General features: G+C 41.6%; 1 protein-coding gene across 2 annotated transcripts in view; it reads left to right on the top strand.

Annotated features, from left to right (window-relative positions):
• The window catches only part of TAOK1 (TAO kinase 1), a 613695-nt gene that overhangs the window by 257562 nt on the left and 339321 nt on the right, over positions 1-16812 (top strand). For both annotated transcript variants that reach the window (XM_053706161.1, XM_053706162.1), the window contains exon 5: positions 7064-7165. In XM_053706161.1, the coding sequence (XP_053562136.1) occupies positions 7064-7165 (102 nt within the window). The remainder of the gene's footprint in view (positions 1-7063; positions 7166-16812) is intronic.

Raw genomic sequence — 16812 nt, 5'->3', positions numbered from 1 at the left:
ACTCTCCAAAATATAATGAATATTTTCATTCAGCTTCTGGGGCCTTTAGGTTATCAGGGACATCCCTTAGGACCAACCCTTCAATTCCCTACATATAAAAACAGATATATTTTATATCCAAAGATTCCTTTTCTAAGGATGGATTTTCATAAACTCACGACCCTCTCCCTGAAGCATTGACAGGGGGTGTATCATTTAAATGGATGTTAAACAGTCTGTTTCATTGTTGTAAAAAAAAAAAAAGACTAAGGAGTTGCTTATACTTAAAAAATAATAATTACAATATGTATTATTCTTCTATTAAAATGTATTTTACTTTTTTTCCACTACATTTGTGCTTCCTGTCACAGCCCAACATGGAGGAGGAGGCCTTTGTAGGAAGTTTTATCTTAGCTTGATGAATAGCCTAGATTACAGGGGGTCAGATTTGCTCATGCCCAGAACTGACAGAATAAAAATATTGGTTTTGAAAAATGCTCTGCTCTTTTAACACTGGGAGCAGGGCTACACTGAGATATTCTAAGTTCTAATTTTGCAAGAAAACAAGTAAGTTATTTTTTTTTGTTTGTTTTTTACACAGTGCTTTTTATATTTACTTTAATTTAACATATTTGTTTTCTCTTGTTAAGTGTATCCAGTCCACGGATCATCCATTACTTGTGGGATATTCTCCTTCCCAACAGGAAGTTGCAAGAGGATCACCCACAGCAGAGCTGCTATATAGCTCCTCCCCTCACTGCCATATCCAGTCATTCTCTTGCAACTCTCAACTAAGATGGAGGTCGTAAGAGGACTGTGGTGTTTTATACTTAGTTTATTTCTTCATCTTTATCAAAAGTTTGTTATTTTTAAATGGTACCGGAGTGTACTGTTTATCTCAGGCAGTATTTAGAAGAAGAATCTGCCTGCGTTTTCTATGATCTTAGCAGAAGTAACTAAGATCCTTTGCTGTTCTCACATATTCTGAGGAGTGAGGTAACTTCAGAGGGGGAATAGCATGCAGGTTTTCCTGTAATAAGGTATGTGCAGTTAAAATATTTTTCTAGGGATGTAATTTGCTAGAAAATGCTGCTGATACCGAAGTAATGTAAGTAAAGCCTTAAATGCAGTGATAGCGACTGGTATCAGGCTTATTAATAGAGATACATACTCTTATAAAAGTGTATTTTAAAATGTTTGCTGGCATGTTTAATCGTTTTTTTACATATGTTTGGTGATAAAACTTATTGGGGCCTAGTTTTTTCCACATGGCTGGCTTGAATTTTGCCTAGAAACAGTTCCCTGAGGCTTCCCACTGTTGTAATATGAGTGGGAGGGGCCTATTTTAGCGTTTTTTTGCACAGCAAAAATTACAGACACAGACATCCAGCTTCTTCCTGCATGATCCAGGACTTCTCTGAAGGGCTCAAAAGGCTTCAAAAGTCGTATTGAGGGAGGTAAAAAGCCACAGTAGAGCTGTGGCAGTTGTTGTGACTGTTTAAAAAACGTTTTTGTCATTTGTTATTCCGTTTTTGGTATTAAGGGGTTAATCATCCATTTGCAAGTGGGTGCAATGCTCTGCTAACTTATTACATACACTGTAAAAATTTTGTTAGTGTAACTGCATTTTTTCACTGTTATTTCAAAATTTGGGAAAATTTGTGTTTCTTAAAGGCGCAGTAACGTTTTTTATATTGCTTGTAAACTTGTTTTAAAGTGTTTTCCAAGCTTGCTAGTCTCATTGCTAGTCTGTTTAAACATGTCTGACACAGAGGAACCTACTTGTTCATTATGTTTGAAAGCCATGGTGGAGCTCCATAGGAGAATGTGTACTAAATGTATTGATTTCACCTTAAACAGTAAAGATCAGTCTTTATCTATAAAAGAATTATCACCAGAGGGTTCTGTCGAGGGGGAAGTTATGCAGACTAACTCTCCCCATGTGTCAGACCCTTCGCCTCCCGCTCAGGGGACGCACGCTAATATGGCGCCAATTACATCAGGGATGCCCATAGCGATTACCTTGCAGGATATGGCTGCAATCATGAATAATACCCTGTCAGAGGTATTATCTAGATTGCCTGAATTAAGAGGCAAGCGCGATAGCTCTGGGGTTAGGAGAGATACAGAGCGCGCAAATGCTGTTAGAGCCATGTCTGATACTGCGTCACAGTATGCAGATCATGAGGACGGAGAGCTTCAGTCTGTGGGTGACATCTCTGACTCGGGGAAACCTGATTCAGAGATTTCTAATTTTAAATTTAAGCTTGAGAACCTCCGTGTATTGCTTGGGGAGGTATTAGCTGCTCTGAATGACTGTAACACAGTTGCAATTCCAGAGAAATTGTGTAGGCTGGATAGATACTATGCGGTGCCGGTGTGTACTGACGTTTTTCCTATACCTAAAAGGCTTACAGAAATTATAAGCAAGGAGTGGGATAGACCCGGTGTGCCCTTTTCCCCACCTCCTATATTTAGAAAAATGTTTCCAATAGACGCCACTACACGGGACTTATGGCAGACGGTCCCTAAGGTGGAGGGAGAAGTTTCTACTTTAGCAAAGCGTACCGCTATCCCGGTTGAGGACAGTTGTGCTTTTTCAGATCCAATGGATAAAAAATTGGAGGGTAACCTTAAGAAAATGTTTATTCAACAAGGTTTTATTTTACAGCCCCTTGCATGCATTGCGCCTGTCACTGCTGCAGCGGCATTCTGGTTTGAGGCCCTGGAAGAGGCCATCCAGACAGCTCCATTGAATGAAATTATTGACAAGCTTAGAACGCTTAAGCTAGCTAACTCATTTGTTTCTGATGCCATTGTTCATTTGACTAAACTAACGGCTATGAATTCTGAATTCGCCATCCAGGCGCGTAGGGCGCTATGGCTTAAATCCTGGTCAGCTGACGTGACATCAAAGTCTAAATTACTCAACATTCCTTTCAAGGGGCAGACCTTATTCGGGCCTGGCTTGAAGGAAATTATTGCTGACATTACTGGAGGCAAGGGTCATACCCTTCCTCAGGACAGGGCCAAATCAAAGGCCAAACAGTCTAATTTTCGTGCCTTTTGAAATTTCAAGGCAGGAGCAGCATCAACTTCCTCCGCTTCAAAACAAGAGGGAACTGTTGCTCATTCCAGACAGGCCTGGAAACCTAACCAGTCCTGGAACAAGGGCAAACAGGCCAGAAAGCCTGCTGCTGCCCCCAAGACAGCATGAAGGAATGGCCCCCTATCCGGAAACGGATCTAGTGGGGGGCAGACTTTCTCTCTTCGCCCAGGAGTGGGCAAGAGATGTTCAGGATCCCTGGGCGTTGGAGATCATATCTCAGGGATATCTTCTGGACTTCAAAGCTTCTCTTCCACAAGGGAGATTTCATCTTTAAAGGTTATCAGCAAACCAGATAAAGAAAGAGGCATTCCTAAGCTGTGTGCAAGACCTCCTAGTAATGGGAGTGATCCATCCAGTTCCGCGGACGGAACAAGGACAGGGATTTTATTCAAATCTGTTTGTGGTTCCCAAGAAAGAGGGAACCTTCAGACCATTCTTGGATCTAAAGATCTTAAACAAATTCCTCAGAGTTCCATCATTCAAAATGGAAACTATTCGGACCATCCTACCCATGATCCAAGAGGGTCAGTACATGACCACAGTGGACTTAAACGATGCCTACCTTCACATACCGATTCACAAAGATCATCATCGGTTCCTAAGGTTTGCCTTTCTAGACAGGCATTACCAATTTGTAGCTCTTCCCTTCGGGTTGGCCACTGCCCCGAGAATTTTTATAAAGGTTCTGGGCTCACTTCTGGCGGTTCTAAGACCGCGAGGCATAGCGGTGGCTCCGTATCTAGACGACATCCTGATACAGGCGTCAAGCTTTCAAATTGCCAAGTCTCATACAGAGATAGTTCTGGCATTTCTGAGGTCGCATGGGTGGAAAGTGAACGAAGAAAAGAGTTCTCTATCACGACTCACAAGACTCTCCTTCCTAGGGACTCTTATAGATTCTGTAGAGAAGACAATTTACCTGACGGAGTCCAGGTTATCAAAATTTCTAAATGCTTGCCGTGTCCTTCATTCCATTCCACGCCCGTCAGTGGCTCAGTGCATGGAAGTAATCGGCTTAATGGTAGCGGCAATGGACATAGTGCCATTTGCGCGCCTGCATCTCAGACCGCTGCAATTATGCATGCTAAGTCAGTGGAATGGGGATTACTCAGATTTGTCCCCTCTACTAAATCTGGATCAAGAGACCAGAGATTCTCTTCTCTGGTGGCTTTCTCGGGTCCATCTGTTCAAGGGTATGACCTTTCGCAGGCCAGATTGGACGATTGTAACAACAGATGCCAGCCTTCTAGGTTGGGGCGCAGTCTGGAACTCCCTGAAGGCTCAGGGATCGTGGACTCAGGAGGAGAAACTCCTCCCAATAAATATTCTGGAGTTAAGAGCAATATTCAATGCTCTTCTAGCTTGGCCTCAGTTAGCAACACTGAGGTTCATCAGATTTCAGTAGGACAACATCACGACTGTGGCTTACATCAACCATCAAGGGGGAACCAGGAGTTCCCTAGTGATGGTAGAAGTCTCAAAGATAATTCGCTGGGCAGAGTCTCACTCTTGCCACCTGTCAGCGGCCCACATCCCAGGCGTAGAGAACTGGGAGGCGGATTTTCTAAGTCGTCAGACTTTTCATCCGGGGGAATGGGAACTCCATCCGGAGGTGTTTGCTCAACTGGTCCATCGTTGGGGCAAACCAGAACTGGATCTCATGGCGTCTCGCCAGAACGCCAAGCTTCCTTGTTACGGATCCAGGTCCAGGGACCCGGGAGCAACGCTGATAGATGCTCTAGCAGCTCCTTGGTTCTTCAACCTGACCTATGTGTTTCCACAGTTTCCTCTGGCCACGCAGGACCTGGTATGCAGACCTAGTGGACATGTCATCTCTTCCACCATGGACTCTGCCTCTGAGGCATGACCTTCTAATACAAGGTCCTTTCAATCATCCAAATCTAATTTCTCTGAGACTGACTGCATGGAGATTGAACGCTTGATTCTATCAAGGCGTGGCTTCTCTGAGTCAGTCATTGATACCTTAATACAGGCTCGGAAGCCTGTCACCAGGAAAATCTACCATAAGATATGGTGTAAATATCTTTATTGGTGTGAATCCAAGAGTTACTCATGGAGTAAGGTTAGCATTCCTAGGATATTGTCCTTTCTCCAAGAGGGTTTGGACAAAGGCTTATCAGCTAGTTCTTTAATAGGACAGATCTCTGCTCTGTCTATTCTTTTGCACAAGCGTCTGGCAGAAGTTCCAGACGTCCAGGCATTTTTTTTGGCTTTGGTTAGGATTAAGCCTGTGTTTAAAACTGTTGCTCCCCCGTGGAGCTTAAACTTGGTTCTTAAAGTTCTTCAGGGAGTTCCGTTTGAACCCCTTCATTCAATTGATATTAAACTTTTATCTTAGAAATTCTGTTTTTGATGGCTATTTCCTCGGCTCGAAGAGTCTCTGAGTTATCTGCCTTACATTGTGATTCTCCTTATCTGATTTTTCATTCAGACAAGGTAGTTCTGTTTACCAAACCTGGGTTTTTACCTAAGGTGGTTTCTAACAGGAATATCAATCAAGAGATTGTTGTTCCATCTTTGTGTCCTAATCCTTCTTCAAAGAAGGAACGTCTTTTGCATAATCTGGACGTAGTCCGTGCCTTGAAGTTTTACTTACAGGCTACTAAAGATTTTAGTCAAATATCTGCCCTGTTTGTCGTTTACTCTGGACAGAGGAGAGGTCAAAAAGCTTCGGCAACCTCTCTCTCCTTTTGGCTTCGGAGCATAATACGCTTAGCCTATGAGACTGCTGGACAGCAGCCCCCTGAAAGGATTACAGCTCATTCTACTAGAGCTGTGGCTTTTACCTGGGCCTTTAAAAATGAGGCCTCTGTTGAACAGATTTGCAAGGCTGCGACTTGGTCTTCGCTTCACACCTTTTCAAAATTTTACAAATTTGACACTTTTGCTTCTTCGGAGGCTGTTTTTGGGAGAAAGGTTCTACAGGCAGTGGTTCCTTCCGTTTAAGTTCCTGCCTTGTCCCTCCCATCATCCGTGTACTTTAGCTTTGGTATTGGTATCCCACAAGTAATGGATGATCCGTGGACTGGATACACTTAACAAGAGAAAACATAATTTATGCTTACCTGATAAATTTATTTCTCTTGTAGTGTATCTAGTCCACGGCCCGCCCTGTCCTTTTAAGGCAGGTCTAAATTTTAATTAAACTACAGTCACCACTGCACCCTATGGTTTCTCCTTTCTCGTCTTGTTTCGGTCGAATGACTGGATATGGCAGTGAGGGGAGGAGCTATATAGCAGCTCTGCTGTGGGTGATCCTCTTGCAACTTCCTGTTGGGAAGGAGAATATCCCACAAGTAATGGATGATCCGTGGACTGGATACACTACAAGAGAAATAAAGCATAAATTATGTTTTTACCAAAGAAACACTGTTTAATATCCCTTTAATGTCTGGCTTGAACATAATCGTGCACTTTCACAGCCCTGGGGTGTGGCTGATTCTCTTCTTACGACAAACAACCTGTAAAAAGAGCAACCTTCCTGTGATATGATATATATAATATACATGCACGCAGGCACACACACACACACACACACATATATATATATATATATATATATATATATATATATATATATATATATATATATATAAAAATTATAATTTATTGGGGGTTTTTTGTGTGAAAACACTAGGCCCTATCATGGTTTATGGATTTGCTAAGCAAACTCATATACACATTGCAAACAAAACATTAAAATGAAAAACTTGCCTGACCTGACTGTGTATGATATATTGTATATATTGAACATATTCAGTTAATATAAGGTAAAAAAAACACTAATAGTACATGTTAATAGTACAATGTTCATTCCAGATAATACAAACTTATTTTATCCTTAAGTCTTTTTTTTTTATATTTTGACTTTAAATGTTGCAGTATTTTTTAAAAAATGTGCTCCCACTTTCCCATTATAATATGTAACAATTTATATATTTTTTTTTTTAACAGAAATGGCAAGATATCATCAAAGAAGTCAAATTTCTACAAAGAATCCAACATCCTAATAGTATAGAATATAAAGGCTGCTATTTGAGGGAGCACACAGCATGGGTAAGGAGTGTTTAATCTGAATGTAATTTTTCTTTTTACGGCTTTATCATATTCCACACATTATGTGCCAGATTATAAGTGGAGTGCAAAATATCGCTTTCGCTAAAGTGATATTTGCGATCCACTTTTTAATACTAGCGCATGTGTGTTGCTATTATGAGTTAGGTGCATTTCGAACGCGAACTCGCGTTTGCATTGCACAGAAGCATAGAACCTAAGCGCAGCTAAGTAGCGCAGCAATATTTATATGTTAATATGTGTATATGCACATATTAACATATAAATATATATGCATATATATTTACTGTGAACACACAGTTCCCATAGACCGCAATGTAAAGGCACTTTTCAGTGTTGTTGTTTTTTTCTAACACTTGACTCCTAGCCAACTTTACCCCAAAAATACTGCCTAGTTTTTAAAATAAAAATGCTACACTTTAGCAGAAAAAAGAATTTAGCACTTAATTCAGAAATCTGCCCGGCAGGAGGGCAGCCCACACGGCTTGTGAGGTCCTCATCCTCACATTGGCATGTGGAACAGAAAAAGTACAGAGTATATTCTCTTCCATCAGACTTTTACAAGCAGGGCAGCAAATCATGTATTATAAAATACACTGTATTTTGGCGGCATTTGGGGCACATTTATAAAATTAACCAGAGATCTAGCAATAACCAGCCACTTGTAATTTGCCCGTTAGCAGGCTTACGATAAATTAGCGATCCACTTGTAATTTAGACCAAAATGTGTTAGAGAAATGTATACTATAATAATGTTACAAGAATAATAATTGCCCCCAAGCCAGTTTTTAGTTACATTCCTATCACCTAAGAGGGGCATTATTGGGACACTTAAGTCAAAATTAAAATTTAATGATTCAGATAGAGCATGTCATTTTGATCAACTTTCTAAATGACTTCCATTATAAATGTGTACTTAGTTTATCTATATTAAAAATGTATTGAGGCACCTGCTGCTACTGAGCATGTGCAAAAGTTCATTGTTTACATATAAAAGTCTGTAACTGACTGATTGTCAGGGAACCAGGAATCGGACACCATTATTAAAAAATAATGAGTCCAAAAGCCAGTGCGGACAGTCAGAGGAGCCTGGTCGGGAACCAAAGCGAGTAGTCAGATAAAAATAAAATTCTCGCAAAAATGTTTACTTTCTTCTGTTAAGTGTGATCAGTCCACGGGTCATCATTACTTCTGGGATATTACTCCTCCCCAACAGGAAGTGCAAGAGGATTCACCCAGCAGAGCTGCATATAGCTCCTCCCCTCTACGTCACTCCCAGTCATTCTCTTGCACCCAACGACTAGATAGGATGTGTGAGAGGACTATGGTGATTATACTTAGTTTTATATCTTCAATCAAAAGTTTGTTATTTTAAAATAGCACCGGAGTGTGTTATTATCTCTCTGGCAGAGTTTGAAGAAGAATCTACCAGAGTTTTAGTTATGATTTTAGCCGGAGTAGTTAAGATCATATTGCTGTTTCTCGGCCATCTGAGGAGAGGTAAACTTCAGATCAGGGGACAGCGGGCAGATGAATCTGCATAGAGGTATGTAGCAGTTTTTATTTTCTGACAATGGAATTGATGAGAAAATCCTGCCATACCGATATAATGTCATGTATGTATACTTTACACTTCAGTATTCTGGGGAATGGTACTTCACTAGAATTACACTGTAAGAAATACATAAAGCTGTTTAATAACTAGAGATTATGTTTAACGTTTTTGCTGGAATGTAAAATCGTTTTCATTTACTGAGGTACTGAGTGAATAAATGTTTGGGCACTATTTTTCCACTTGGCAGTTGCTTAATCTGTTTTTCTGTTAGTTTCTGTTCTCCCTCACTGCTGTGTGTGAGGGGGAGGGGCCGTTTTTTTGGCTCTTTTACTGCATCAAATATTTCAGTCAGCAACTCATTGTATTCCCTGCATGATCCGGTTCATCTCTACAGAGCTCAGGGGTCTTCAAAACTTATTTTGAGGGAGGTAATTTCTCTCAGCAGAGCTGTGAGAATTATAGTTTGACTGAGATAAAAAACGTTTATTCTGTAATTTGTTTCCTGCTTTCAGAATTTGTTATCTTTGCTAATGGGATTAAACCTTTGCTAAAGTTGTGTTGTTTACAAGGATTGAGGCTATAACTGTTTCAATTTATTAATTTTCAACTGTCATAGATCTTCTGTGCTTCTTAAAGGCACAGTACGTTTTAATATTATTCTAATTGAATTGTATTTCCAAGTTGCAAGTTTATTTGCTAGTGTGTTAAACATGTCTGATTCAGAGGATGATACCTGTGTCATTTGTTGCAATGCCAAAGTGGAGCCCAATAGAAATTTATGTACTAACTGTATTGATGCTACTTTAAATAAAAGTCAATCTGTACAAATTGAACAAATTTCACCAAACAACGAGGGGAGAGTTATGCCGACTAACTCGCCTCACGTGTCAGTACCTGCATCTCCCGCTCGGGAGGTGCGTGATATTGTAGCGCCGAGTACATCTGGGCGGCCATTACAAATCACATTACAGGATATGGCTACTGTTATGACTGAAGTTCTGGCTAAATTACCAGAACTAAGAGGTAAGCGTGATCACTCTGGGGTGAGAACAGAGTGCGCTGATAATATTAGGGCCATGTCAGACACTGCGTCACAGGTGGCAGAACATGAGGACGGAGAACTTCATTCTGTGGGTGACGGTTCTGATCCAAACAGACTGGATTCAGATATCTCAAATTTTAAATTTAAACTGGAAAACCTCCGTGTATTACTAGGGGAGGTGTTAGCGGCTCTGAATGATTGTAACACAGTTGCAATACCAGAGAAAATGTGTAGGTTGGATAAATATTTTGCGGTACCGGCGAGTACTGAGGTTTTTCCTATACCTAAGAGACTTACTGAAATTGTTACTAAGGAGTGGGATAGACCTGGTGTGCCGTTCTCACCCCCTCCGATATTTAGAAAAATGTTTCCAATAGACGCCACCACACGGGACTTATGGCAAACGGTCCCTAAGGTGGAGGGAGCAGTTTCTACTTTAGCTAAGCGTACCACTATCCCGGTGGAGGATAGCTGTGCTTTTTCAGATCCAATGGATAAAAAATTAGAGGGTTACCTTAAGAAAATGTTTGTTCAACAAGGTTTTATATTGCAACCCCTTGCATGCATTGCGCCGATCACGGCTGCAGCGGCATTCTGGATTGAGTCTCTGGAAGAGAACATTAGTTCAGCTACTCTGGACGACATTACGGACAGGCTTAGAGTCCTTAAACTAGCTAATTCATTCATTTCGGAGGCCGTAGTACATCTTACTAAACTTACGGCGAAGAATTCAGGATTCGCCATTCAGGCACGCAGGGCGCTGTGGCTAAAATCCTGGTCAGCTGATGTTACTTCTAAGTCTAAATTGCTTAATATACCTTTCAAAGGGCAGACCTTATTCGGGCCCGGGTTGAAAGAGATTATCGCTGACATTACAGGAGGTAAAGGCCATGCCCTGCCTCAGGACAAAGCCAAAGCTAAGGCTAGACAGTCTAATTTTCGTTCCTTTCGTAATTTCAAAGCAGGAGCAGCATCAACTTCCTCTGCACCAAAACAGGAAGGAGCTGTTGCTCGCTACAGACAAGGCTGGAAACCTAACCAGTCCTGGAACAAGGGCAAGCAGACCAGGAAACCTGCTGCTGCCCCTAAAACAGCATGAATTGAGGGCCCCCGATCCGGGATCGGATCTAGTGGGGGGCAGACTTTCTCTCTTCGCCCAGGCTTGGGCAAGAGATGTCCAGGATCCCTGGGCGCTAGAGATAATATCTCAGGGATACCTTCTGGACTTCAAATACTCTCCTCCAAGAGAGAGATTTCATCTGTCAAGGTTGTCAACAATCCAGACAAAGAAAGAGGCGTTTCTACGCTGCGTACAAGAGCTCTTGTTAATGGGAGTAATCCATCCAGTTCCACGATCGGAACAGGGACAGGGGTTTTACTCAAATCTGTTTGTGGTTCCCAAAAAAGAGGGAACTTTCAGACCAATCCTGGACTTAAAGATCCTAAACAAATTTCTAAGAGTTCCATCGTTCAAGATGGAGACTATTCGGACAATTTTACCTATGATCCAAGAGGGTCAGTACATGACCACTGTAGATTTAAAAGATGCTTACCTTCACATACCGATTCACAAAGATCATTACCGGTACCTAAGGTTTGCCTTCCTAGACAGGCATTACCAGTTTGTGGCTCTTCCATTCGGATTGGCTACAGCTCCAAGAATCTTCACAAAGGTTCTGGGTGCTCTTCTGGCGGTTCTAAGACCGCGGGGAATCTCGGTAGCTCCATACCTAGACGACATTCTGATACAAGCTTCAAGCTTTCAAACTGCCAAGTCTCATACAGAGTTAGTACTGGCATTTCTAAGGTCACATGGATGGAAGGTGAACGAAAAGAAAAGTTCACTCGTTCCACTCACAAGAGTTCCCTTCCTGGGGACTCTTATAGATTCTGTAGAAATGAAGATTTACCTGACAGAGGACAGGCTAACAAGACTTCAAAGTGCTTGCCGCACCCTTCATTCCATTCAACACCCGTCAGTGGCTCAATGCATGGAGGTAATCGGCTTAATGGTAGCGGCAATGGACATAGTACCCTTTGCACGCTTACACCTCAGACCACTGCAACTGTGCATGCTAAGTCAGTGGAATGGGGATTACTCAGACTTATCCCCTTCTCTGAATCTGGATCAAGAGACCAGAAATTCTCTTCTATGGTGGCTTTCTCGGCCACATCTGTCCAGGGGGATGCCATTCAGCAGACCAGACTGGACAATTGTAACAACAGACGCCAGCCTTCTAGGTTGGGGTGCCGTCTGGAATTCTCTGAAGGCTCAGGGACAATGGAGTCAGGAGGAGAGTCTCCTGCCAATAAACATTCTGGAATTGAGAGCAGTTCTCAATGCCCTCCTGGCTTGGCCCCAGTTGACAACTCGGGGGTTCATCAGGTTTCAGTCGGACAACATCACGACTGTAGCTTACATCAACCATCAGGGAGGGACAAGAAGCTCCCTAGCTATGATGGAAGTATCAAAGATAATTCGCTGGGCAGAGTCTCACTCTTGCCACCTGTCAGCAATCCACATCCCGGGAGTGGAGAACTGGGAGGCGGATTTCTTAAGTCGTCAGACTTTTCATCCGGGGGAGTGGGAACTCCATCCGGAGGTCTTTGCCTAAATACTTCGACGTTGGGGCAAACCAGAGATAGATCTCATGGCGTCTCGACAGAACGCCAAGCTTCCTCGTTACGGGTCCAGATCCAGGGATCCAGGAGCAGTCCTGATAGATGCCCTGACAGCACCTTGGGACTTCAGGATGGCTTACGTGTTTCCACCCTTCCCGATGCTTCCTCGATTGATTGCCAGAATCAAACAAGAGAGAGCATCAGTGATTCTAATAGCACCTGCGTGGCCACGCAGGACTTGGTATGCAGACCTGGTGGACATGTCATCCTGTCCACCTTGGTCTCTACCTCTGAATCAGGACCTTCTGATACAGGGTCCCTTCAAACACCAAAATCTAACTTCTCTGAAGCTGACTGCTTGGAAATTGAACGCTTGATTTTATCAAGACGTGGGTTTTCTGAGTCAGTTATTGATACCTTAATACAGGCTAGGAAACCTGTTACCAGAAAGATTTACCATAAGATATGGCGTAAATACCTATATTGGTGTGAATCCAAAGGTTACTCTTGGAGTAAGGTTAGGATTCCTAGGATATTGTCTTTTCTACAAGAAGGTTTAGAAAAGGGTTTATCTGCTAGTTCATTAAAGGGACAGATCTCAGCTCTGTCCATTCTATTACACAAACGTCTGTCAGAAGTTCCTGACGTCCAGGCTTTTTGTCAGGCTTTGGCCAGGATTAAGCCTGTGTTTAAAACTGTTGCTCCACCATGGAGTTTAAACCTGGTTCTTAATGTTTTACAGGGCGTTCCGTTTGAACCCCTTCATTCCATTGATATAAAGTTGTTATCTTGGAAAGTTCTATTTTTAATGGCTATTTCCTCGGCTCGAAGAGTCTCTGAATTATCAGCCTTACATTGTGATTCTCCTTATTTGATTTTTCATTCGGATAAGGTAGTTCTGCGTACTAAACCTGGGTTCTTACCTAAGGTAGTTACTAACAGGAATATCAATCAAGAGATTGTTGTTCCTTCTTTGTGCCCAAATCCTTCTTCGAAGAAGGAACGTCTACTGCACAACCTGGATGTAGTCCGTGCTCTAAAATTTTACTTACAGGCAACTAAGGAATTTCGACAAACGTCTTCTCTGTTTGTCGTTTACTCTGGGCAGAGGAGAGGTCAAAAAGCTTCTGCTACCTCTCTTTCTTTTTGGCTTCGTAGCATAATTCGTTTAGCTTATGAGACTGCTGGACAGCAGCCTCCTGAAAGAATTACAGCTCATTCTACTAGAGCTGTGGCTTCCACTTGGGCCTTCAAGAATGAGGCCTCTGTTGAGCAGATTTGCAAGGCTGCAACTTGGTCTTCGCTTCATACTTTTTCCAAATTTTACAAATTTGACACTTTTGCTTCATCGGAGGCTATTTTTGGGAGAAAGGTTCTTCAGGCAGTGGTTCCTTCTGTATAAAGAGCCTGCCTATCCCTCCCGTCATCCGTGTACTTTTGCTTTGGTATTGGTATCCCAGAAGTAATGATGACCCGTGGACTGATCACACTTAACAGAAGAAAACATAATTTATGCTTACCTGATAAATTCCTTTCTTCTGTAGTGTGATCAGTCCACGGCCCGCCCTGTTTTTAAGGCAGGTAAATATTTTTTAATTTATACTCCAGTCACCACTTCACCCTTGGCTTTTCCTTTCTCGTTGGTCCTTGGTCGAATGACTGGGAGTGACGTAGAGGGGAGGAGCTATATGCAGCTCTGCTGGGTGAATCCTCTTGCACTTCCTGTTGGGGAGGAGTAATATCCCAGAAGTAATGATGACCCGTGGACTGATCACACTACAGAAGAAAGGAATTTATCAGGTAAGCATAAATTATGTTTTATCTAGAGTACTCAAGTTTTTAATAACATTTTAAGTATTTTGCTTATAAATCTACAGTGTTACATTGATGATTAATATTTTTCTCTGTTACTATTTTTATTTTAAATTATCTTAAAGGGTCATTAAATGCAGTCAAATTGCATAATTAACAAATGCATAATAAAAAGACAATGCAAAACACTTAATCTAACTTTCATATTATCAGTTGATTTTTTCTGAGCTATTTCATAGACTGTTTCCATTTCCCTGCCCATTGTATCAGGTGACAGCCATTAGTCAGGTACACAAGTTATATGTAAACAATGAACTTTTACACATGCTCAGTAGCAGTTGGTGCCTCAATAAGTGTGCGTATAGACAAACTAAGTACACATTTATAATGGAAGTAATTTCCTTCCCTCTGTATCGTGTCAGCCGTCAGCCAATCCCAAAATACATATATGTATATACTGTGAATTCTTGCACATTCTCAGTAGGATCTGGTGCCTCAAAGTGTGCATATAAAAAGATTGTGTTCATTTTGGTAGTGAAATAAAAAGATGTTTAAAATGTCATGCTCCTGAATCATGGAAGTTTAATTTTGACTTTAGTGTCCCTTTAATCATCAACAAAATACTTTTTTGTCCTTAAAGGGACATTATACACTCATTTTTTCTTTGCATAAATGTTTTGTAGATGATCTATTTATATAGCACATAAAGTTCTTTTTTTAAAATAAATGTATAGTTTTGATTATTTTTAAATAACATTGCTCTGATTTTCAGACTCTTAACCAAGCCCCAAAGTTTTATGTGAATACTGTCAGCTACCTTCTCCAGCTTGCTCCTGTTTGTGTAAAGGGTCTTTCATATGCAAAAGAAGGGGGAGGGGGGGAGTGTCTTATTTGCCACTTGCAGTGGGCTTTCCAGCTACCTTTTCAACAGAGCCAAACTGACAGCTTCTAAGTAAGTTTTTAAACAGTTTTATACTGGATTTTTATATCAGTATCTGTGCATCTTATTCTTTATAGTAGTGTCTATTACATGCAGTTATATGAAAATGAGTGTATACTGTCCCTTTAATCATTAGTATTTAGTCCCTCTGAGGTTCTTTCTACTTGCAGTGAGAGTCCACTAATTCCTGTTCATAACATATGGGAATTACTTTACCTGGCCACCAGGAGGAGGCAAAGACACCCCATTGAAATATCCCTCCCATTTCCCCTACCCTCTCAGTAGTTCTTTGCCTCGTTCATGGAGGTAGGCAGAGAGAGATGCTCTGCTGAAGTTTTTGATTTTAATGCTCTCAATTAATTGTTTTCTGCAAGAGAGAGCAGGGGAGTTTTTGAAAGCCATGTAATGCTCTTAGTAGAGTGTTGGTATGTGCTAGCTGCTGGATGTCACAGGGAAGTTCCAATGCCTCTTCCAGTATAACTATGCTATCTTCCCTTTCAGTCAAACGGTGTTAGTTACACTTATTTTCCTTTGTGTTACAGGACTCTTTAGAAGGACAGAAGATGGGTAAGTCCTGACTTTTATTACCTTATCCTCTCTAATCAGATTGCCAATAATTAGTAAGGGGTTTCTTATTGACCCCAGGGACAGTAAGGGATTAAATGGAACACCTGTATTTATAGACAAAACATAAGGTGATTCTGGGCCATATATGAGACCTCAGGATTTAGGTCGTTTCACAGTGGGCACATTAAGAGCGACATGCTCAGAAGCGGCACCGGGTCCTCCCACTGAACCTGCAGCTTAGACCCGGTGTACCTTTGTATCTTTAGACCCGGTGTCCGCCACTGTCACACGACTCCTGGGGGGGCCACGTTTTAGTGCACGCGCTATCAGAAGGTGCTTTTCGCAACATCTGACCTGCATTTGGGGTTGAGGCTTTTCACTCCACAGACCTTTTGGCGCCATCCCCTCCTCTCGTCTCTATCTGAGTGTGCGTTATCGGCGCAGCATCATTTCCTACATACAGAGTGACTGCGTGGGAGCAAGCAGGTCCAGAGGTGGTGAGACACCTCAGACAGAGCATTATTCGCAGTAGTTATTATTGAGGCTAGTCTGTGGAGTTTTTCATCTTAATTTGCTGTGCCAATATTGTGATGTTTCATTGAGATACTCTTTTCATACGCATGGAGTATTCCTTTACTGAGCTTAGTCAGGAGGTGAATTATTCCACCCCGTTATTTGATACAAATAAGTATGTGCTATGTCAGTTGCAGGTAAAAGTAAGAGAAAGGTTTAGCATTGTTCTTCTGAATCCTGAACCAGTAACTCTGTGTTGGGGATGCAGCACATAGTCATATGCAAATATCTGACGCGGACGATTCCTTGCCTATCTCTGAGGGAGAACTTTCATCCTCTTCTAGAGACTCTGAAAGGGATTCTGAGGATATAGCCTTTATATTTAAAATTGAACATCAAAGATATTTACTTAAAGAGGTTTTAAGCACCTTAGGCATACCTGATTCTAAACCTGGAGAGAAGAAACCGGTACATAAATTGGATATTGTCTTTAAACCGAAGTTAAAAACCCCTAAAGTGTTCCCTGTGCCTTCCTTGGTGGCGGACATTATAACCAAGGAGAGGAAAAACCCTGGTGT

The sequence above is a fragment of the Bombina bombina genome, chromosome 3, assembly GCF_027579735.1.
Source record: "Bombina bombina isolate aBomBom1 chromosome 3, aBomBom1.pri, whole genome shotgun sequence".
NCBI classification, from domain to species: domain Eukaryota; kingdom Metazoa; phylum Chordata; class Amphibia; order Anura; family Bombinatoridae; genus Bombina; species Bombina bombina.
Note: the sequence above shows the minus strand (reverse complement) of the source record. Positions and strands in the feature narration are given on the sequence as shown.